General features: G+C 40.2%; 1 protein-coding gene across 2 annotated transcripts in view; it reads right to left on the bottom strand.

Annotated features, from left to right (window-relative positions):
• LOC140732146 (adenylate cyclase type 1-like) overlaps positions 1–24,837 on the bottom strand; it is a 263,389-nt gene that overhangs the window by 4,793 nt on the left and 233,759 nt on the right. For both annotated transcript variants that reach the window (XM_073054366.1, XM_073054367.1), the window contains one exon: positions 1,836–1,950. In XM_073054366.1, coding sequence (XP_072910467.1) covers positions 1,836–1,950 — 115 coding nt within the window. The remainder of the gene's footprint in view (positions 1–1,835; positions 1,951–24,837) is intronic.

Here is a 24,837-nt window from a genome sequence, read left to right on the forward strand (position 1 = left end):
GCACTTTAAAGAGCTTTTACATAAATAATCACTATTTACATACCTTTGGATCACACCATGGGTGGAAAACATAGAAACATATAAAGCATACAACACAATACAGGCCCTTTGGCCCACAATGCTCTGCCAAACATGTACTAACTTTAGAAATTACCTAGGGTTACCCATAGCCCTATATTTTTCTAATCTCCAATGTACCTATCCAGGAGTCTCCTATCATATCTGCCTCCACCACTGCTGCTGGCAGCCGATTCCATGCGCTTACCACTCTCTGAGTAAAAAAAAATTACCCCTGACATCTCCTCTGTAACTACTTCCAAGCAACTTAAAACTGTGCCCTCTTGTGTTAGCCATTTCAGCCCTGAGAAAGAGCCTCTGACTATCCACATGATCAATGCCTCTCATCAGCTTATACACCTCTATCAGCTCACCTCTCATCTTCCGTCACTCCGAGGAGAAAAAGCCGAGTTCACTCAACCTATTCTCATAAGGCACACTCCCCATCACAGGCAGCAATCTTGTAAATCCCCTCTGCACCCTTCCTATAGCATCCACATCCTTCCTGTAGTGAGGTGACCAGAACTGAGCACAGTACTCCAAGTGGGGTCTGACCAGGGTCCTATTTAGCTGTAACATTACCTCTCAACTCTTAAGCTCAATTCCATGGCTGATGAAGGCCAATGCACCATCTGCCTTCTTAACCACAGAGTCAATCTGCGCAGCAGCTTTGAGTGTCCTATGGACTCAGACCCCAAGATCCCTCTGATCCTCCACACTGCCAAGAGTCTTACCATTAATATTATATTCTACCCTCATATTTGACCTACCAAAATGAACCACTTCACACTTATCTGGGTTGAACTCCATCTGCCACTTCTCAGTCCAGTTTTGCATCCTATCAATGTCCCGCTGTAACCTCTGACAGGCCTCCACACTATCCACAACACCCCCAACCTTGGTGTCATCAGCAAATTTACTAACCCATCCCTCCACTTCCTCATCCAGGTCATTTATACAAATCACGAAGAGTAAGGGTCCTAGAACAGATCCCTGAGGCACATCACTGGTCACCGACCTCTATGCAGAATATGACTTGTCTACAACCACTCTTTGCCTTCTATGGGAAAATCAGTTCTGGATCCACAAAGCAATGTCCCCTTGGATCATGAATTTCTCAATAAGCCTTGCATGGGGCACCTTATCAAATACCTTGCTGAAATCCATATACACTACATCTACTGCTCTACCATTATCAATGTTTTGGAAGGATGTTTAAGGAAGACATCTACCGAATGAAGGAATGTTACATATTCAGCACAGGTTGATGCACAGATGATTGATAAGATGCTCCTTTTACACCCACAAAAGTCATCATGCCAGTGTTCCAGCCATTTTAATTGATCATCATGGGCACTGGGTGAACTTAACAGTCTCCACTCAGCATACATACACAGGCACATAGATGAACAGCCACATAAAAAAAAACATATGTTCCTTATGTCATTGCCGAGTAGTCTGTAGTAGGAATCCTGACGAAGCAACAACCCTCCACCACTTAAAGGGATGGATCCACAACTATAGATTCTTTGTGTTATATTTCAAGGGTATAGGTGGGCCACAAAAATTATATGAAATTTAATATTATGTTAAGGAGATGCATTTTCAAAGTGTTTTTGAAAATACTGTGTAATTGACAGCCAACATTTCAGATAAGCACATTTGAGTTTATATAAATATACCTTAGGCACAATGTATTTTAGAACTTAGAATACGTAAAATGATTAGCTTAATTAGAAAGTAAGATTACCAAATGTATTAATAAGTCAACTACTTACCAACTCTCAAGACAAAGTCATTGTATGACTGATAGTTGATTTCATCTAGAACATCAAACATTTCTATTGCAAATTCTGCCAGAGTACTCAAATGGGAATATATTGATCTTTTTGCCTGCAGTTCGAAAAAGAGATGAAGGAATATTATCAAAAATGGTTAACATCTGCTTGTTGGAATTGGAGTTGATGATATTGGATGCAGTACATGTTGAGTGTTTACATTCAAGTACATTCCATGTGGTATGAAGGGTTATCATAATATTTATGTTAATTTGCTTTGTGTGGTTACTGAGATTGGTAAAAGGGGATATTCATGCAACACAATCAGTGTAGTTCATTTTTTTGATTGCCATGTTGACTTATGGTCATAATAAGTTTGAGAGAAAGATTTTCTTAGGATCAGGACCCAGTAAGTACCGTATTAAGGATTCTGACCCAACTATCTTTTTAAATAGCTTGCCGTAGAAAGCCACACAAACATAATGCTGTTTTTGTTAGTCCATTTCAAATGGAAAATCAAATACTTCCCAGGTAGAATAAGATTCAGATGGCTCCTGGGTCAAATTTCATCACTCCAGAGATTTAATTCAATCACAGATTTCTTGCGTGCAAATGCAATGATTTCACTGTAAAATGTATATGGAATGATGTATTTTTGCAGTAAGTGGTCCAAATAAGTGTTGATTAAGATATTAAATTGTATTACTATGAGAGTATGTCTATCACTGGAAACTCACAGAACTACTAGATTTTAAATGTACTGCACTCAGGGGGAAGCCCTAACACAGAGACATGCTCTGACAAAGTTCACTCTTTTTCAGAACACTGCTCCATCACTTCCTCCAACCATTCTACTGAACCATGCCAATTGCTCATGCATATACTGCTCTTATGACCTAATTCTCTGATTTCTCCTCAGATCGCTGATCACCACTGTTTCCTTTATCTAATATCTGAGCTGAGCTGACCTACAGCTCTGATCCAATCCACATTTCCTTCATTAGTGCCATCTCCCTTCTTTGAATCTTGCCCAAAACATTGTTTCAAACCTGACACGCAATCCCAGTTCTGTTTTGAATCCAAACTCCAATCCTCTTTTCCTTTCTTATTCTCCAGGCTCAATCCAAGTCTTAAACATTCCTGGAGGCTTCTTTTAGGCACATCATCATACCTCAAAGAATGAAGGAAAATGTGGAAGTACAACCAGGAAGGCCTGGTATCTTGGTTAAATTAAATTTTCATGTGACCCATCACTAAAACTAATATTGGTGCTTAATGTGACAACCTTCCATTTCACTACACTTGGTGCTATAGGATTTCTAACCCTCCATATTTTAAGGCACAAGGTAAATAACTATTAGTTCTTAGCCATTGCATTAATCATTGACGAAGATGGAAATAATGGTTTGTTCATGTTCACAATTAACTTGTGTTCTGGTCAATTAACATTCTTCTCCTTTGCCTATCAGATAGGACAAAGAGGGCAGAGATTCATCACATCTGTCTGTGCCTCAGTGTAGTTTTTCCAGAAATTGATTGGTGTCAATCCCTGAATTGATTTTGAGTGCCTTTCAATGTGTGTTCCTGTGTTTGAATAAACATAAGACTTCTCACAATGGTCTGAACTTTCAAATATAGGTGGACTTAGGTTGTTCAGGTGTCCATTGCTTAGAATAGCTTTAAAAATGAGAGGAAAGAGGTAGGGTAATATAATTGTGATACTGCCAGATTAGTAGTCCAGAAGCCTGCACTATTTCTTCCACAATGTCTCCTAAACCTGCAGTCCATACCACTTTTAAACACAAGGACATGGGAACAACACCACCTGAAGTTTCCCCAAGGTCACTTATTATCTTCATAGTAGTCACATATTACCTTCATAAACAAGGCAGATGAACTTAGAACATGGATCAGTACATTGAACTATGACATCATGGCCATTACAAAAACCTGGATGTCTCAGGGGTAGGAGGGCTAAGTGTGCCAGGATTTAGATGTTTTAAAAAAGGGAGGGAAGTAGGCAAAAGAGGTGAGGGAGTGGTATTGTTAATCAGGGATAGTCCCATGGCTGCAGAAAAGGAGGAAGTCATGGAGGGATTATCTCCAAGTCATTATGCGTGGAAGTCAGAAACAGGAAGGAGTCAATAACTTTGCTGGGTGTTTTTCATAGTCCCCCAATAGTAACAGAGATATCGAGGAGCAAATAGGGAGGCAGAATCTGGAATGGTGCAATAATAAAAGGGTTGCTGTGATAGGTAATTTCTTCTTAGTGGAAGGGGTTTAGATGGGGTGGAGTTTGTTAGGTGTGTTCAGGAAGGCTTCCTGAAGCAATATGTGGATAAGCCAACTAAAGGAGAGGCTGTACTTGATCTCATACTGGGAAATGAACCTGGTCATGTCTCAGATCTCTCAGTGGGAGAGCATTTTGGAGATAGTGACCACAACTCTTATCTCCTTTACCGTAGCGCTGGAGAGCGATAGGAGATGACAATTTGGGAACACATTTAATTGGGATAGGGGGGAAATATCATACTACTAGGCAGGAATTTGGGAACGTAAATTGTTCTCAGAGAAATGCACGGCAGAAATGTGGTAAATGTTCAGGGAATTCTGCATAGGTATGTTCCATTGAGGCAGGGGAAGGATGGTAGGGTAAAAGAACCATGGTATACAAAAGATGTAGAAAATCTATTTAAGAAGAAAAGAAAACCTTATGAAACTAGGTACTGTTGGAGCTCTAGAAGGGGTGCCGGGAAGGAGCTCATGAATAAAATTAGGAGAGCTAGAAGGGGCCATGAGAAGGCCTTAACAAGTAGGATTAAGGAAAACACCAAGGCTTTGGACCAGTATGTGAAGAGCATATGAGAATAGGACCAATCAAGAGCCATAGTGGAAACATATGCATGGAGCCGGAGGAGGTAGTGGAGGTATTTAATGAACCCTTTGCTTCAGTATTCACCAGTGAAAAAGTCCTTGGCAATTGTGGGAATGACTTAGGGTTAGTCTGAAATGCTTAAGTGTATAGACTTTAAACAAGAGGATGTGCTGGAGCCTTTGAAAGGTACTAAGTTAGATAAGTCACCGGGACCAGATGAGATATACCCCAACCTACTGTGGGAAGTGAGGGAGGAGATTTCTGAGCCCGTGGCAATGACCTTCGCATCATCAATAATGCCAGAAGTACTGGAGGAATGGAAGGTTGCAAATGTTGTTCACTTGTTCAAGAAAGGGAGTAGAGATAACCCAGGAAACTATAGACCAGCGAGAATAACTCCAGTGATGGGCAAGTTGTTGGAGAAGATCCTCAGAGGCAGGATTTATGAGCATTTGGAGAGAAATAATCTGAACAGGGACAGTCAGCATGGCTTTGTCAGGGGCAGGTCATGCCTTAGAGCTTGATAAATTCATTCAGGATGTAACAAAACATATTCATGAAAGTAGAGCAGTGGATGCAGTGTATATGGATTTCAGCAAGGCATTTGATAAGGTCCCCCATGCAAGGCTCATTCAGAAAGTAAGGAGGCATAGGACCTAAGGAGACCTTGCATTGTGGATCCAGAATTGGCTTGACTGCAGAAGGCAAAGGGTAATTGTGGATGGTTCATATTCTGCATGGAGGTTGGTGACCAGTGGTGTTCTGCAGGGATCTATTCTGGAACTCCTCTTCTTTGTGATTTTTATAAATGACCTGAATGAGGAAGTAGAAGGGTGGGTTAGTAAGTCTGCTGATGACACAAAAGTTGGGAGTGTTTTGGATAGGCTGGAGGGTTTTCGGAGATTACAGTGCAAACATCAATAGGATGCAGAACTGGGCTGAGAAGTGGCAGATGGACTTCAACCCAGATAAGTTTGAAGTGGTTCATTATGGTAGGTCAAATTTGAAGACCGAATATAATATTAAAGGTAAGCCTCTTGGCAGTGTGCAGGACCAACAAAATTTTGTGGTCTGTGTTTATATGGCACTCAAAGCTGCTGTCCAGGTTGACAGTGTTGCTAAGAAGGCATATGGTGTGATAACATTCATCATGTGTGGGATTGAGTTCAAGAGCCTTGAGGTGATGTTACAGCTATATAAGACCTTAGTGAGACCCCATTTAGAGTACTGTGTTCAGTTCTGGTCACTTCACTACAGGAAAGATGTGGATACAATAGACGAGATTTACAGGAATGTTGCCTGGATTGGAGAATACGTCTTATGAAAATAGGTTGAGTGAATTTGGCCTTTTCTCCTTGGAGTGACAGAGGATGAGTGGTGACCTGATAGAGGTGTATCAGCTGATGGGAGGCATTGATTTTGTGGATAGCCAGAGGCTTTATCACAAGGTTGAAATGGCTATCACGAGGGGGCATAGTTTTAAGGTGATTGGAAGTAGGTACAAGGGGGATGTCAGAGCTAAGTTTTTTTTTACACAGAGTGGTGTGTGCATGGAATGCACTGCTAGTGATGGCAGTTACAATAGGGTTTTTTTAAGAGACTCTTAGATAGGTAAATGGAGCTTAGCAAAATAGAGGGCTATGTGGTAGGGAAATTCTAAGCAGTTTCTAGAGTGGGTTTAATGGTCTGCATAACATTGTGGGCCAAAGAGCCTGTATTATACTGTAGACTTCTAAAATCTAAAAAAACTATTGTGGCTCTAATAAAATCCTAGAACTTCTTTCAGCATTGAATGAGCACCTTCACCAAAAGATGGCAATGGTTAATGGGAATGGATAATTACTTCACAAAAGAAATTAGAAATGAAGAATAAACATCATCTGCCACAAATGAAAAGAAAACAAAGACTTCGATACATAAAGAGAAGATTGGTATGAAATATTTCTTTTGTTTATTAATAGGGAAGGAAACCTCCATTCCTCAATTTATGCTGTTTATGCATAATTTTGGTTTAGCACCATATGACTGATCCATAACAGCCCTCTGAAGTGGTTTTGAAACCACTCAGTTGAAGGTCAATGATGTGCCCACTCCCAACTTTACTTTCATGTCTTCATCTTGAAACACATCATCTTTCTTTATGACTATGTCAAATTATTGACTGTGTAAATTACTTTACCAGCAATAAAATAACTAGAGACACTGTTCCAAGTCTAGGCATAATTACTTTAACAAAATCCTCATTTCCATTATAGGATTGACCTCCTGTTAAGGTCCTTTTCAAGTGCGGCTATGGACTTAGGCTATAAAGAGAAAAAGATAATTAATGTTAATACATGATGATCTGGGGCTGCTCCTAGTGTCTGGAAGTTCAGGGGCCTTATTGAACCTCAGATACTTTGGCAGGGCTCTCAGCTGAAGAGACAGTTGGACCAAAATTAAATAACCAATCACTTTGAAGCCAAATGTTTCTTATTGCACTTATTTTGCTAGGGTGCTTCTTGTTAGTGTACAGTTCTATATATGTAAAAAAGGAAACATTTATGTAAGCATTGTACTTTATAGTTCAGAAATAGACAATGTTGCCTACAAGGCCCTAGTCTAATCTTATAATCTATACAACCTTCCTCCTAACTTACTTCTTGTCAAAAGTTTCATTTTCCCTCATGTATTTATCTAGGACCCTTCAATGTTTTGGTGATAATTACCTCAATTATTTTTTATGAACAAATTCCACATTCTCACCATCTATTTCTCCTGAATTACTCAGCGAAGTTAGTTTTGCCTCCTTTATTTTTCTGGCTGTTCCTCCAAATGGAAACATTTTCTCTACATTGGTCCTGTTCGACCCTTCGTATTTTTAGAGACTAATAGCAGATATCTTTATATCTTCAAGAAAAAGATGTCACATTTTATAGCACTGTTTGAGCTTTTCCAATAGTTACACACTCATAGTTCTGATAATATCCTAGAAGATAATTTTAAAAAATTTCTCCATTGCTTCCATCTCATTTTGTAATATGCAGATGAGAATAACGCATAAATCCTCTAAAAGTGCAGTCCAACCAACTTCTGTATACTATTTTGTCTTTGTGGGTGTCTCAACCAAAACTGAACCTGTCCTTTCCAAACAAGCATTGCTATTGAGTCAGGAGATCGAACCTTGGACAATGTTCCCTTATTGAACCAAATGGAGATGTATTGTTCTAAATCTACACAGTTCAGTTCCTCTTTTTCTAAACTTCCTAATAAATTTTAGTAGGTTAAGATAACATTCTCAAGGATTATGTTGAATGAACCAGCTTTAAGCAAATAAAGTATATAATGCTAACCAATTGTGCTCTATACCAGCAACATCTATCAGTTAGTTACAATGAACTAGACCCAACACTATGACTCTTATGATCTTTTTTATGCCAGTTTAGCAATCAGTGCATCTGGGTATGCAATCAATGCATGGCATGATCCCTAAAGGTAACACACATAACAGCCCTTCAAAGGGTCAAAACTTTCATCTGATATCCTGTTGTTCTTCAGATTTCCAATTATTTAATGTGCACATGGTTCCAGATTTTCAAATGAGAATCCCTTTTGTTTTGTTTCTTCCCAAACTGATCGCCATCTTTATCACATAGCTAAAGAACAGGCTGGTTGTTAAATATTCTGTATCTTGTTAGCAAATCTCTTTCATGATTCAGCACTCCATAGCTCAGAAATATTTATTGGCTTTATTGCCCTCTGAGAAACTATGCTCCTCAAGTTCTGACCTCTTGATTAACACTGGATTCCATCATTAGTTCTATGTTTTTAGTTGCTAATTCTCTAAATATTGGTATTGCAGCATTAAAGTTCAGCATGCTTACTTGTATAAATTGCTTTTTAAAATCAAACTATTTGATCACGCTTTTGGCAACTGCCTCAATGTCTCCTTATATCATTTATGGTTAATAATTCCCTTATAAAGTAACTACCAATAATTTTGTGCAAATGATGTTATGCATATGAATTGTAATTGCCCATAGCAACACAGAAAAAACTGGTGAGGAAAAGTACAATTGATTAGCCTTCTGCCATCCTAGTCACCAATTTAATCTGTTGTTGACAAATCATAGTAATCAGTCCCAAACAATTGGTATATGGTACATCAGACACATGCGAGGAATATAGGAGGGCTTTAGAAACTATTGTAAAAGCTAATATTTTCCTCATAATCACATTGCATTTGACCAATTCCATGTCTCTATTTACTAATATGCCATGTCCCAAACTATTACTTTCTGAAAGAAAATTGCATTTGAGTCAATTAACCCTATTTACTTCCATTTTCTTGTGAAGGAATCTGTTCACATATTCACTAATATATTGTTTGCATGGATTTATGTTGTATAATGTTCAATGTTCCTTCAAACACTGACTGCCAAGTTTGGCTCCATTGTTTAAACCTATATTGTCATAATTTATATTGCACTGTATGGATGCATGATGAAAAATATTTTCTGACTGGTTCTTGTACTGTAATACCGGTCATCTTCTCACACCTTTGCTGCTAGATCAATCAATTATCCTTGTCATTGTGAATTAGTAGTCCGATTTTACCTTAAATGCAAAGAAATCTCCAAGCTGTGGCCTTAAAATGAAATTCCACTTTGGCTCTTTTTGCTGCTGTCTGTAAGGAGTTTGTACATTCTTCCCATGACCATATGAGTTTCGTCTGGGTGCTCAGGTTTCCTCCCACAGTCCAAATACATACCGGTTGGTAGGTTAATTGGTCATTGTCAATCGTCCCACGATTCGGCTAGGGTTAAACTGAGGGTTGCTGGGTGGCATGGCTCGACGTGCCAGAAGGGTCTGTTCTGCGCTGTATCAATAAATAAATAAATGCATTGCATGTGTTGATAGAGGAATCCAAGATGAACTAGAAGAGGTCATCCAGAGGTTCTGAGTGCCAGTTATATTACCTATAACAGTTTATAAGGATGGGCAACTTTAACACTTGATAAGGTTAGTATGTATAATTTTATGGTTTGAAAGCTGCAATGCAGGTTGTTGTTGGTCATGGCTGAATGCCAGTTAAATTAACCACTGGTACTCATTATTAAGGCTGCAATTCAATGTTTTGCGATCACTTTAGCTAGTACTTTCTTTCAATAAGAAATTGGATCTAGCGTCAAAGCTCCTGGAGGAGGAGGAGGTCCATGAGAATAACAATTAAATAATTATTTGAAGAAAATTCTGAATCCCATTTGAATGCATTTCTTCCTTTGCCCTTCGCTTGCTGCTTTATATAGGAAGAAGACGTTTGAATCCATGAATGCTTCTCACTGCCTTTGTAAACCAGCCAATATAATTAAATTGGGAACAACATCTCTTCATTGCTAATAACCAATACAGCTACACCTCAAGGCTGTGTGAATGCTCCTGCTCTACTCTCTATACATACAGCACATGACTGTGTGGCTAAGCACAGCTCCAAGGCCATTTACAAATTCACCTATGACACCATTGTTATTAGGCAAATCACAGGTGGAGATGAATCAGTATACATACATTAGATAAGACATATGGCTGAGTGGTGCCTCTCAATCAGCTCAGTAAAACTAAAGAGCTGATTATTGACTTCAGGAAGGGAAAGGAGGGCCTATATGTGCTAGTCCACATTGGGAGATCAACATGGACCAGACTGAACAACTTTTAATTCCTGGACATTAACATATTGGACAACCTGTCCTGGGCTGAGAACTTCGATGCGATCACAAGGAAGGCACATCTGGACTTACTTTCTTAGATTAATGAGGTTCAGCATGTCAGTGATTACTCTGACAAACTTCTATAAACGTACTGTTGAAAGTATCCTGACTGATTGCATTATGGTCAGATATAACAAAGCAAATTCACAGGAGTGAAAGAAACTGCAGAGAGTAATAGACTCAGCCCAATACACAGCCACATCCTTCCTTCAGAAACCGGAAGTCACACAGCACCTGGTTCAAACACAGCTACTTCCCTTCAGTCATTTAGCTCTTGAACCAATCTACACAATCTGAATCCCTACCTCAGCATTGCAACGCCATGATCACTTTGAAATGCAATGGACTTTCCTTTTTTGTAAAAATGCTGTTCTTTCTTGTAGTGAATCCAGCAATAATTTTACACAACTTTAACCTGACGGTTCCCAACCTGTTTTATGCCATGGACCCTTACCACTAACCAAGGAGTCCGTGGACCCCAGGTTGGGAACTCTGTCCTAAACCATTCTGTTCTCTCCACAGTTTCATCAACTGGCCTGTCCAGATACTACCACTTATCTACACACTAAAGCAATTTACACTGACAATCAACCTAACAACCTACATATTTTTTAAGGATGTGGGAGGAAACGGGAGCAGCTGAAGGAACCCCACATGGTTATAGGAAGAATATGCAAACTCCATGCAGACGACGCCAAGAGTCAGATTTTTTTTTACCAAGACCACCCAAGCTATGATGCAGTTCTTTTTTTTAAACCAAGGCAACCTTGTTAACTACTCTGCTACTCTGTCAACTGAGAAAAAAAATAGACCAAGGTTATAGTAGCAATATACATACAAATACCTGTCACTTCAGGCAAAATAAAATGTTGAGTAGATGTAATCATGATAGGTGTCGAAATTAAAATTAAAGAAAGCTATTTTAAAGCAAGTGTTTGTTAGGTAACAAGATTAGTAGCAGTAGAACGCAACTGTTCAGCTGAGAATTTAAAATAAGAATCATAAGTTTCTCTTAATTAGATTGAGAGGAGACTCACACAGTAATTCTGAATGCCTTTTTATGATTATTTGCTCCCCTGATTATTTTTATATATTAGAGAATGCATAATGCCTAATCTTTCAGAAAGAATACACTTGAAGCTTGAAGCGACTTCTCTTGATTCACATTCTCTCTTATGCTTTTTGTTAAAAACCACATTTTGTCTTCCAACTGAAGGTGATTTTATTAATATTCAAGATAATATATAAAGAATCAGTTTCCCTTATTAAGCAATTATATATTAAACTGTTATAAAATATTAACAATAAATTTATAACTTATTCAAAAACATTTCTTTCAATTTGGCAGAAATCTAGAGAATTCCAATTTTTTTAATGCTTCAGAACAAAAGAGTATGAAAATGATTCTCAGTTGATCCTTGTAAATTTGGCAAAGTTAAGAAGTAATTTTCTGAAGTCTGAATTGAAGCAACTGGAAAAAAATTTGCTTTTGAGATGGTTTGCAGCCAATAAAAACAATACTGCTTTCCAGAAATAATTAGAACTCATTTCAAGAATTGATGATGAAGTCCCAAAGCAAAAGGTGAGGTAAGGATTTAAAAATTAAATAAAGTGTTGTCAGAATTTGTAGAGTGGGGAAAATCAAATTTAGTGTAAAGCAAATAAGACAATGAATGGGTGGTAATGAAATGAATGGCTCAGCCAGTCAGGAGCAGAGTAAGGTCAAAGAGAAAAACTAAAATTGATGCATTGATTAAAAGCAAACATATAAAGGCACTGAACAAACTACGCTATCAGACCTGTTAATTAAACTATGGCAATTATTGCATTTCCACAAAATAAGCTCTTCTTCCCAGTCAGTACTGTATCCTATTGAAATGTATCACATTCTTTGGTTGACAGAATCTGTGCATCACTCTTTGAATAAGAAACAAGAATGTGAAGATCTTGAGTGCAGATGGCTGTTTACTGTAACTGAACTTCAACTTGTCAAAGTGATAGCCAATATTGCTCAGTCATCTGGGCCCTAAACTAGAGATTAAGTCATGGAAAACAAGATATCACTGCTGAAGTGCTATAGTGTTTGTCATAAAAAAGCAAGTAGAAACAATGTACTGTTTGTTTGTGGATGCTCATTACAAAACAGATGCAATATATTTAGGTGAAATAAACATAGAACAGTACACCATAGGAACAGGCCATTCAACCTACAATGTTGTGTCAACCAATTAATTAAATTATCAAATAGCCCACTAAACTGATCTCTTCTACTTAAACAATATCCATGTCTTTCCATCTTCCTCACATTCATGTGCCTATCTAAATGGCTCTTAAAAGTCTCTAATGTATCTGCCTCTACTATCCCAAGCACTGCTTACCAGACATCGACCATTCCCTGTGTAAAAAAAAATGCCCTTCATGTTTCCTTTGAAACTATTCCTTCTCACCTTAAATGCATGCCTTCTGGTATTAGACATTGCAACCATGGGAATAAGATGCTGTCTGTCTACCTTATCAATGCCTCTTGTAATCCTATAGACCTCTATCAGATCTCCCCTCAGTCTCTGCTGCTCCAGAGAAAACAACCCAAGTTTGTCCAACCTCTCTTTATAGCACATACCCCCTAATCCAGGCAACACCCTGTTAAGTCTCTTCTGCACCCTCTCCAAAGCCACGGCATCCTTTCTATAATGGGGCAAGCAGAACTGTCTGCAATGCAATACTTCAGAAGTGGCCTAAATATAGTTTTATAAAGCTGCAACATAACTTCCTGACTTTGAACTCAATGCCTCAATTAAAAGAATAAACATGCCATATGCCTTCTTAACCACCCTGTCAACCTGTGTAGCAATTTTTAGGGAGCTATGAACTTGAACTTCAAGATAGCTCTGCTGATCAATACTGTTAAGGGTGTACTGTCCATTTGTATTTGACCTACCACAGAGGAACAGTTCGTATTTGCCTGGGTTAAACTCCATCTGACATTTCTCTGCCCATATCTGCAGATCCTTTGTCAGTCTTCTACACTATCCACAACACTACCAATCTTTGTATTATCTGCAAACGAACTAACCTACCCAGCTACATTTTCATCCATGCCATTTATATACATCACAAACAGCAGAGATCCCAGCACAGATTCCTGTGGAACTCGATTAAGCAGAGACCTCCAGCTAAAATAAGTTGCTTCGACCACTATCATACCCACTGCATGGCTAATTCACCTTGGATTCCATACATTTTAATCTTCTGGATGACGCTTTCATAAGGGACCTTGTCAAATGCCTTACTAAAATCCATATAGACAACATCTATAACTCTACCTTCATCAATCACCCTCATCACCTCACCAAAAAACCCAATCTAGTTAGAAAGAAATGGCTCGCCCCAAATAAAGCCAAGCTGGCTCTCCCTAATGTGGCCATAGTTTGTCAAATGATCATAAATCCTACCCCTAAGAAAGCTCAGTATCCAACACCAGGTCCAATACAGCCCTTCCTCTTGTTGGACTATCTACATATTGATTTAAAAAACCCTCCTGGATGCACAAAACAAAATCTGCCCCATCTAAACCTTTTGCACTAATAAGATCCCAGTTTGGTGGGTAACCACCAGGAGAGGTAAGGGGAGTGAGAAGAATTCCCACATGGCCACAAAGTCCCACAATGCAATAGTGGTTCAAGACTTGATTGTAGCAAGGATAGGAGTTTCTGTGGCCTAGAAAGAGACATGAGAATTGCCTGCAACCTCCCATGTGCTAGGGTCCAGGATGTCTCAGAGTGGCTGCAGAATATTCTCAGAGGAGTGGTTAAGTATCCAGAGGTCGTGGTGCACATTAGCTTCAATGACATCGATAGAAAGAGGAAGATGGTTTTGCACACGGTGTATAGAGAGTTAGGAAAGAGGTTGAACAGCAAGACCTCCAAGAAGGTAATCTCTGGATTACTCCTGGTACATGCTAGTCATAGGATGATAGTACAGATGAATGAGTGACAGGTGGCAGGGTTTCAGATTTTTATAACTTTGGAACCGCTTCTGGGGCAGGGGTGGCCTATACAAAATGCACCTAAACTGGAGGGGAACCAATATTCTGGCTAAGAGGTTTGTTAGTGCTCCTTGGGAGGGTTTGAGCTAGTTTGGTATGTAGAAATGTTGGCTGTACCTTTTTCCATAAATGCTGCCTGGCCTGCTGAGTTTCTCTGGAGAGTTACACTCCAGTCAGAAGGAAGAACAAGAATAGCAACGTAAGGGAACATTGGATGTCGAGAGAGGTGATGAGTTTAGTCAAGAAGAAAAAGAAAAAGTAGATAAAGCTTAGGAATCTAGAATCAAACAGAGCCCTTGAGGAGTGTAAAAAGGCCAGAAAATAACTCAAGGAGGAAATTAGGAAAGCTTGGATGGGCGATGAATAGTTCTTGGTAAGTAGGATTGAAGTGAATCCAAAGGCATTCTATACATTCATCAAGAAAAGAGGGTAAGTAGGGAGAGGGTAGGACTACTAAAAGATAAAGGGTGGGACATGTGCTTGGATGCGGATTATGTGGGTGAGGTCCTTCATGAGTACTTTACATCAGTATTTACCAAGGAGAAGGATGTGAAGGATGGGGGCATCAGAACTAATATGCTAAGACATTTCAAGATAAAGGAAGAGGTAGTGTTGGGTCTCCTAAAGAGCATTAAAGTGGTTAAGTCCCTAGGGCTTGATGGGATATACTCCAGGTTGTTGAGAGAGGCAAGAGAAGAGATTGCTAGGACTTTAATTAATATCTTCATGTCCACTCTAGCCACAAGCAAAGTCCCGGAGGACTGACTAGTAGCTAATATTGTTACATTAATCAAGAAGGGAACAATGGATAATCCTGGAAACTATAGATTAGTGAGTTTCATATCAATGGTAGGGAAGTTACTGGACAGAATTCTTGGGAGTAGGGTTTATGAGCATTTGGAAAACCATGCCCTAATTATGGAGAACAATCATGGCTTTTGTCCAGGGCAAGTCAGATCTTACTAACTTGATTGGGTTATTTGAGCAAGTGATGAAGGTAGAGCTCCGAATTTTGCCTATGTAGAGTTTAGGAAGATGTTTGACAAGGTCCCTCATGGGACGGTCATCCAGAAGTTTAAGATGCTTTTTGAAGGATAAGTTTAGTAATCAGTTGGAAAGGCAATAATGAATCAGAGACAGCCAACATGCTTCATGCAGAACAGATCTTGTCTGCCCAATATGCTTAAATTTTTTAAACTTACACAGAATGTATTGATGAAGGCAGGGCAGTAACAATGATTTACTTTGTCTTCGGTAAGGCATATGACAAGGACCTCACGGGACACTGGTTCTAAAACTAGGATGCTTGTGATCCAAGGCAAAATGACAAACTGGACCCAAAATTGGTCCGGCAAAATGGGGCTAAAGGGTTGTTTCTGAATTGGATGTCTGTGAATGGTGGTGTTCCATAAGGATCAGTACTGGGATACTTGCTGTTTATAATCTACAAGAATCAGCTGGATGTGGATGTGGGAGGCATGATTGGTAATTCTGCAGACGACACAGATATTGGTGATGTAATTGAAAGTAAGGAAGATGGTCTTAGGCTGCATGTGTTATCCATATGTTGGAGAAATGGGCTGAACAATGGCAAGACAAGTTTATTCGAGGCAAACGTGTGGTGATATATGTATTTGGGAACACTAGTGAATTTATGACATACAACATGCATGGTAGGGTCTTTAGGAGTATTGAGGAACAGAGAGTACAAGTCCACAGACCTGAATACAGATTGGTAAGATGGTTAGAAAGCATATGGGATATTGGCCTTCATTATTTAGGGCATCAGAGAAAGAAGCATAGACAATATGCTTCTACTTTTCAAACCTTCATTAGGCTTCAGCAGGATACTGTATCCAATTCTGGTTACCGTGAAATGGCAAAGATGTGATATTGCTGGAGATGCACCAGATTTTTGCCTAGAATGGGGAAGCTGAGTAATGAGAGGAGATTGCAGAAACTGTGTCTGTTCTCCATAGAGCAGAAGAGGTTAAAAAGGTATACAATTGATATATATTAAATTGACTGGTATAGGCAGAGCAGACATAGTTACCACAAATCAGTGGAAGACAAACCCAGAAGACACAGATTTAATATAATGGAGAAAAGATGCAGAGGGGAATCGTTGGAGTGCTTTTGTCACCAGGGAGTGCAAAGTAACTGGAAAGCACCAGCTGTGATAATGGTTCAAGCCAAGTTATTGTCACCATGAAGAAGAGTCTAGGTAAGCATTCAAATTGCTTAGGCAGACAGAGCTATGGACTAAGTGGTAATATGGATGGTCCCATGGATGGGCTGGGCCGTATGGCCTGTGGAACCAATTATTCCAAGGATAATGCCTCATATCCCACTAGCGAGCAAACTGAATTTTCCAATTTCAGATAACCTACATTCAATGGTCCTTTCCCACATCTACCAATTCCCTAAGGTTCCCTCTCCTATTATCCACCTTTTCCATTCTACTCTCTCCCACCTTTTAGCTAGATTCATCATCCTGGTTCCATCTGTGCATTACTCACACACCTATCCACCTGTATTTCTTCTCCCTTGGTTTATCTTTCCTATCCCTCCCTAATCTGCTTTCATCTGTCCATTATCAAACCCGTAACTGGTTCCTCCTATCACCTTCCAGCCTCTATCTCCTCCCCATCAGGCTCAATAATTTTTTCTTATCTCTTTTCTGTCATCATCCATCAGTCACTGTCTCAAAACTCTCTCCTCACCCTCTCCCACCTCATCTGGTTTCCCATATCCCACTTCTCATCTCATCCCTCATCTTCACCTCTTTAAATTGGCTAAATTCAAAGTAAACAACTCTGAAATTCTTCTTCTGTGGGTAGCCATGAAACCAAAAAAGAAAAAGGTAGCATGATCATCAACCCCCAAATCCCTCTCCCCACACAAAAAATGAACAAAAACAGAACAGGCACATCAACCCCTAAATCCCTCCTCACGCACAAAAAAAACCCAAACAATACTGAACTGGCACATCGACCCACAAATCCATCTACCTGCAGAAAATAAACAAGAAAGATCAGGTGAAAAGCACAGAATATATTTTTAAAAACTATAAGATTGATGAAAAGTTTATAGTCCAAGTACATATCCAAAATGCAGACAACCTGGGTAACATTCTCTGGGCAAAGCAGCAGTCTCTCCCCTCTCTAGTAGCATACCAAAGCGATCCTCAATGTTCAAAAGGCAAGCAGCCAGCGTTCATCTTCTGCATTTGCCTTGATGTTTCAGTCTTCCTCGTCATTTTAATTGGTGAACAATAGAAGCTTTAATCAGCGAAATAGAGTCAAACATTGGCTCGTGCCCCATCCCACAGCCTGCCCGCTATGAGGTTTGCGCATGCTGCCTTTGCCTCCCGGAATTCTGTCAGAGGTTGCTGAGTGCTGGAACACCTAAATGATCTCCAAACAGCAAATCACAGGCTCCAGCAGTTCCAGAATCACATCCAAGAAGAAAAAACAAACATAAAAGATATAAAAAGAAATGAAATATATGGTTTTGTAATCCATCCAGAAGATGTCAACTGAAGGAGCATTGCATGCAGGCACCATCTTGACTGGAATTCAAGTTTCAGTGGTTTGTGTCAGAATAGTGCATCTGCTAACCAAATAGATTAAAATCTCTATTGACACAGCTGCACCTGGAATTTTAATTGTGTATTTTTCAGAGCTTCACTATAAGAGAAGGCAAAGTCTCTAACACATCAAGAAGTAGAAATACTGTAGGTTTACCACTGGCGCTCATCTTTTTATTGTTAATGGATGTTATCTTCTCTATCCCTCTTGCCTAAAAGATATAAGATGAAGAGAGCCTCATGGAATTATTGATGTTGAATAGAGGACGTTATGGCCTGAATATGTACAAGACTGTAATATGCTGACCCACCCATCTACAAGAAGATATCGTCAGGTTGGCAAATTGCATTTGATAAAGTGAAACAGAATGATACAGAACTATAGAGTTACACAGAGACTCAGCATAATAGCAATAAAGTTCGTATTGTCCACCAAGCATCAATTGGTGCTAATCCTGCATTAATCCCATTTATTATTCACTGCACAACTTCATGCCGCCTCCTACACTCACCCACACACTGGGGGCAACTTACAGTAGTGATTTAATCTACCAAATCATGTCTTTTGGGTTTATAAGGAAATGGAAGCACCCCAAGGAAACCTGCATGCTCACAGGGAGAAGGTGCAAACTTCACATGGACAGCACCTGAGATCAGGATTACACCTGGATTTTTGGCACTGTGAAGCAGCAGTTCTACTAGATGCACTCTTGTGTTGCTGTTTTGTGGAAGAGTTACTGGAAATGGGAATCTGTTAGAACATAAGCAACAGAAGCTACAGGAGGAGAAAGAAATGTGGCACAGAAGTAATTCACAATGAAGAAGTTAATGGAGATCTTTTAGTATGACCAGAGTGACAACCATCTTCAAAGACATCAATCTCATCATGAGCACAGTATTAGAAGTGGTTGTGTGATGGAAAATGCATTATCCAACGAACAAGAAAAGTCTTGATCATCGGCCAACCAAGAAAAGAATATTATTCACATTCAATATTACAATCTCAGATTTATCGGTACTACCATAATCTAAACACTACTGAAAGCTCTGCCTTTCATCTTACCCCTCCCCTGTCACTACCTCAACATGCAAAGCAACCACAATTAGAGCAAGTGTAGACAGCTCCAATGGCCTAATACATGAATACATGTTGCGTTGTGCAAATGAACAAATGCAAGAGAACATGAACATTTCAAGTTTATTCTGGGCAGAGTCATCTGATTTATTATGGGGCCAACTCTGATCTCATTACTATCCAGCCTTTTACCTTTTAGAATGATTATAGTTATTATTTGCTGTAAGTATGATTGTAAGGAAGAATTAAAGGTACAAAGGATGGAAGGGACCGACTGCAATGGAACAAAAAAGAAATAAATTCTGTATGCAGATAAGTTTAAATTGTGCTTTCAAGTATACACAAAAACCTACAAAGTGTAGTCAAGATAGCTGCTGGCACTGTAGGGTATTGTAATTGGTGGGACCAATTACCAGCCATCGACATTGAGATGTGATTCACATTAAGAGGCTGTCTGATTTAATGACATAATTACATAAGGTACTTTTACCACACTTTTTGTTCAGTATTTGCAGTACAATAAATCAGTTGATGTGGCTTTTCTTAAACATAAAACACCTCATGCTATTTTATTCGCAAAAATCTACATTGGTGACCCCGATGCTCTAGGATGATTCCTGTTATTGATCAGGTTGGCCAATGCAGTCACTATGAAACTGCTAGAATTTTGGGAGCAAAATGCAATAACTTGGTTTAGTACTAGCCGAAGCCAAATTTGCACTGTGAGAAATCACCACAACACCAAATTTTACATTGTGGTAATGTCGCTTGGCAACTACATGGCTGCAAGAGTGTTGAGTCTATTAGAAAACCTGCCTGAACATGATAAATACCAATCGCTGACAACTCACCTTTTACAGACTTTTGGACTATCAGAGTCTGATCATGCGAAACAGTTGCTTTCCTTGCTCAGTCTCAGTGATGCAAAACCATTGGAGCTAATGGACCACATGCTCTCTCTCCTGGGAAATCACCATGCTTGTTTTATTTTTAAAGAACTCTTCATTCAGAAAATGCCTGATCAAGTTTGCATAGCCCTCACTAATTCCCATGAAGGACTATAGAGAGCTTGTTAAAATGGCTGACAGTTTGGACTCAGCTAGGCAGCAGTGTATCACTCCTCCTCCTTTCCCTACCTCAGTTAGCCTGGTCAGCAAGACCCCCTATATAACAATGCTGGGCCTATGCTTTTACCACATTTGGTTTGGTTTGAATGCTAGGAAGTGCCCAATCGCCTTGCAGCTTCGACAGTGCCAGCACATTGGGACATCATAGGTCTGTGAACAACGTGGGTTTCAACTGCCAGGGACATCTACTGTTCATTATGGACCCCTTTTAGGGCAACTCTTCCTGTCTGACATGCTGAAGTGAGTGTGCTGCCAGCATTGATGAGAATGCAACGAATGATAAAACTCACTGGAGGCCACCAACGGCAGTGGGATCCAGACTTACGGGACATGACGGGTGATGCTCTGCTTCAGTGGGTGACATCATACATGGGATTTCATTCTGGCTAAAGTGGCTCGACCTCTGCTTGGTGCAGATTTCCTGTGTCCCCAAGGACTATTAGTTGATCATAAGAACTACTGGCCTGTCAATGTCAAGGACCTGGGGTCCTTAACCAGCTCCCCAGTAAATTCCCCACAATGACTCAGTCAAGTGCAAGTACCACCATATGTGGATTTACTTGACTGCCAGCGGAGTTCCCAAACCTCACCAGGTGCACATTCTCCACTGCATTCATAAAACATAGGGTTGAGCCTGACATTTCTACAACTGGTTCGCCAGTGCAGGGGCCTGCGTGTGTAGACTGGATCTGGCAAAGTTGGCAACAGTGAAGGCTGAGTTTGTCAACATGGAAAGACTTGGCATTGTGTGCTGGTCAAATGTCCTCTGGGCTTTGCCCCTCCATATGGTCCCCGAGTTCAATGATGGTAACTGTTGCCTGATCGAGGCTACCAACCCCCAATTTTTAACCAGTCCCACACATCCAGCATGATTAGCTGGAAAGTTCATTTTTTTCCAAAGTCAGTCTAGATAGGGACTATGATTAGGTGCCTGTGTGCTAGGAGGACTTCCCCAAAATGCCTGTGATAACCACATTTGGCTTCTGAAGTATGTATCCTTTTGGGCTGAAAAAATGCAGCACAGACTTTCCAATGGCTGATGGACTCTGTATTGAAAGACTTAGGTCTTTTTTGTTTACCTGGATGCCATGCTTGTCACCAATGCATCCAAATATGAACATGTATCTCATCTCTACACACCTTTCAAGTGCTTAAGCCAAGGGCTGTCAACCATTGACTTCCTCGGCCGTCACACCTCTGCAGAAAGTGCAAAATCCCTCCCATTAGACGTAGCCACTATTTTGCACCGCCCCACACTACTGAAAATCTACAGGAGTTTATCGTCATTGTGAATCTGTATAACAGTTTCATTCCGTGAGCTGCTGAACTTATGGTCCCCCTGTATAGAGTGTTTAAAGGCAATACCCCTAATCATGTGCTCGATTGGTCAGCGGACATGACCAGGACATTTGTTGACACCGAACGAGCTCTTTCCAATGCGACCCTACTGGTGCACCCTCTCCCCAATGTGTTTGTAACCATAATTACTGACACTTCAGACTATGCTGAGGATGCTGTGCATGAACGTTTGGTCAGAGGCGTGTGGCAGCCACTCACCTTCTTCAGCTGGCAGCTCTGTCCCCCTGAAAGGAAGTACATCACATTGGACTGTGAGCTCAGTTTCTATCTGGTTGTCCGCCATTTTTTGCTTTCTTCTAGAGGGTTGCTATTTCACATCTCCATTGACCATAAACCTTTTGTGCATGCCATGGCCAAAATATCAGACCCTTGTTCTGCATGGCAGAAATGCCAACTGGCCTATACATCAGAGTTCACAATAGATATACGACGTATCAAGGTGAAAAATAATGCTGTGTCAATTGCCTCTCATTGCCAGCATTTGAGGGCATACACATAAGGGTTGACTATGCTGGCATGAGAGTTAACCAAGCTAGTCCAGGCTTACTGAACAGCAGTCACGGGCCTGTGATTGACTGACATTAAGTTCGGAAAAACTGGAGGCCCTTGAGCGATGGTTTGATCATGTCAATGTGTACCACGTTGGTCCTCTTCCCCCCTCCAGCGGTTTCAAGCACCTCCTTACCACCAGGTAGCCACAGGTTGTCCCTCTAGCATCGATGATAGCCACAGTCATGGCTCGTGCGTTAATCAGCACCTAGATTGTTTCATTTGGCACCCCATCTGATATTTCTTCTGACCGCAGTCCCCGATTCATTGCATACCACTGGGCTGTGATGGCCCAGAACCTCAGTGTTAGGCTACATCACACCACAGTGTATGACCCACAAACCATTGGCCTTTGTGAGTGGTTTCACCACTCCTTAAAGGCTGCTCTGAGGGCTTCCTGACAGTTGGCGTGATCATCTCTCATGGGTCCTGCTGAGGCTCAGAACAGCTCTAAAAGAGGACTGTAGTCATCCACAGTTGAGCGGGTATACGGGCAGCCATTATGAGTGCCAGGTGATTTTATTCCTGACACCACGACTGCCTGGTTGGCCTCTCAACAGTGTTCCACCCTCCTCAATAAATTCAATTCCTTTACACCTATTCCAACCTCCCATCACAGTGTACAGCACTCTTGGGTTCCTGTTGACCTACATTGTGCCTCATTTGTTTTTGTTTGCCATGATGCATACCAATGTCCCCTTAGACTGCCTTACAATGGCCTGTTCCACATTTTGGAATGGAGGGAAAAGACTTTTGTCATAAATAAGAGGAGTAAACCAGAATGTATTTTGGTAGATCACCCACCAAAATTTGGAAGATTCTGCTATCGTGGTCCTGCCATCACAACATGACCATGAGCGTGTCATCACACCTCTGGGCGAGCCAGAAGCCTTTGCTGTTTTTCCACCCATGGAAACAGGACCTGAGCCAGGTGGCTCACCCGAGCTCTGGACCGTCTCACAACACCAGTTTCAGTGAATTCTGGGGTGGGGTGAAGGGGTGGATAGAGGGTATTGTAATTGGTGGAAATGTACATATTTCACAAACACTGACATTGAGCTGGGGTTCGCTTTAAGAGGCTGTCTGATGTGATGATGTAATAATGTAAAATACTTGGTACTGTACTTTATGTTCAGTGTTTGGAGTACAACAAATGAGTTGTTATGGTTTTTTTCTAAACATAAAATGCCTTATGCTGATTTATTTGCAAAAACCTACAGCACAATTAACCATATAGAATTCCAATGTCACAGCAATAAGTGAGACCTAGATTAAAAAAAAAAGAATGAGAGCTAAGTATATTGCTGGAGATAGGATGGTCAAGAATGTTAGGGAAAAGAAGAAAGCAGGGGTGTATCATTGTTGATTAATTTGAATATCGCTGCTCTGGAGAGTAATGATGTGCTGACCAAATAGATGGATGTGTCTGTTTAGGATTAAAAAGCAATAAAGATGGAATTACGTTACAGGCTGCCAACTACACTGAGAGAGGACATTAAGGAGGAAGTTTTCAGAGAAGCTACAGATATGAAAACAAAAGCCCTACTGGCGTGACAACTGTACAAATATATCCTGGGGCAAAGAGAGGGAGGAGTTTCTACAATGTGTTCAGGAGAACTTCCTTGATCATTTGCTTCTACTTTAGCAAAGAAGAGAGCATTGTTGGACTTGGATCAAGAAAATGTAGCACAAGTGAAGCAAACATTACTTGGAGAAGCTAGAAGCAAACTGATCAAGAAATTTCTCCTGAACACATTGTAGAAACTCCTCCCTCTCTTTGCCCCAGGGTTTATTTGTATAGTTGTAGACATCACAATGATAGGGCTTTTATTTTCATATCTGTAGCTTCTCTGAAAACTTGCTCCTTAATGTCCTCCCTCAGCGCAGTTGGCAGCCTGTAACATAACTCCATCTTTATTGCTTTTTAATCCTAAACAGACACATCCATCTCTTTGGTCAGCACATCATTACTCTCCAGAGCAGCGATATTCAAATTAATCAACAATGATACATCCCTGCTTTCTTCTTTTCCCTAACATTCTTGACCATCCTATCTCCAGCAATATACTTAGATCTCATTCTTTTTTTTAAAGCTAGGTCTCACTTATTGCTGTCACATTGGAATTGTATATGGTTAATTATACTGTAGGTTTATGTAAATAAAGTAGCATGAAGCATCTTATGTTTAAGAACAACTGTAACAACTCATTTATTTTACTTCAACCACTGAATATAAAGCACAGTAAAAGTACTTCACGTAATTACATCATTAGAATAAGATCATTAGACACAGGAGCAGAATTTGTCCATTTGGCAATCAAGTCTGTTTCACCATTTCATAATGGCTGATCCTCTTTCTCTCTCAACCCTATTCTCTTGCCTTCCTCCCATAACCTTTCACCCCCAACTAATCAAGAATTTATCAACTTCCACCTTAAATATACCCAATGACCTGGCCTCCATAGCTGCCTGTGGCAATCCATTTCACAGATTTACCACCTTCCAGCTAAAGAAGTTCCTCCTCATCATGGACATTCCTCTATTCTGAGGTTGTGCCCTCTCGTCCTAGACTCCCCCACTATAGGACACATCCTCTCCACATCCACTCTATCTGGGCTTTTCCTCAACATACGATA

The sequence above is a fragment of the Hemitrygon akajei genome, chromosome 8, assembly GCF_048418815.1.
Source record: "Hemitrygon akajei chromosome 8, sHemAka1.3, whole genome shotgun sequence".
Taxonomy (NCBI): Eukaryota; Metazoa; Chordata; class Chondrichthyes; order Myliobatiformes; family Dasyatidae; genus Hemitrygon; species Hemitrygon akajei.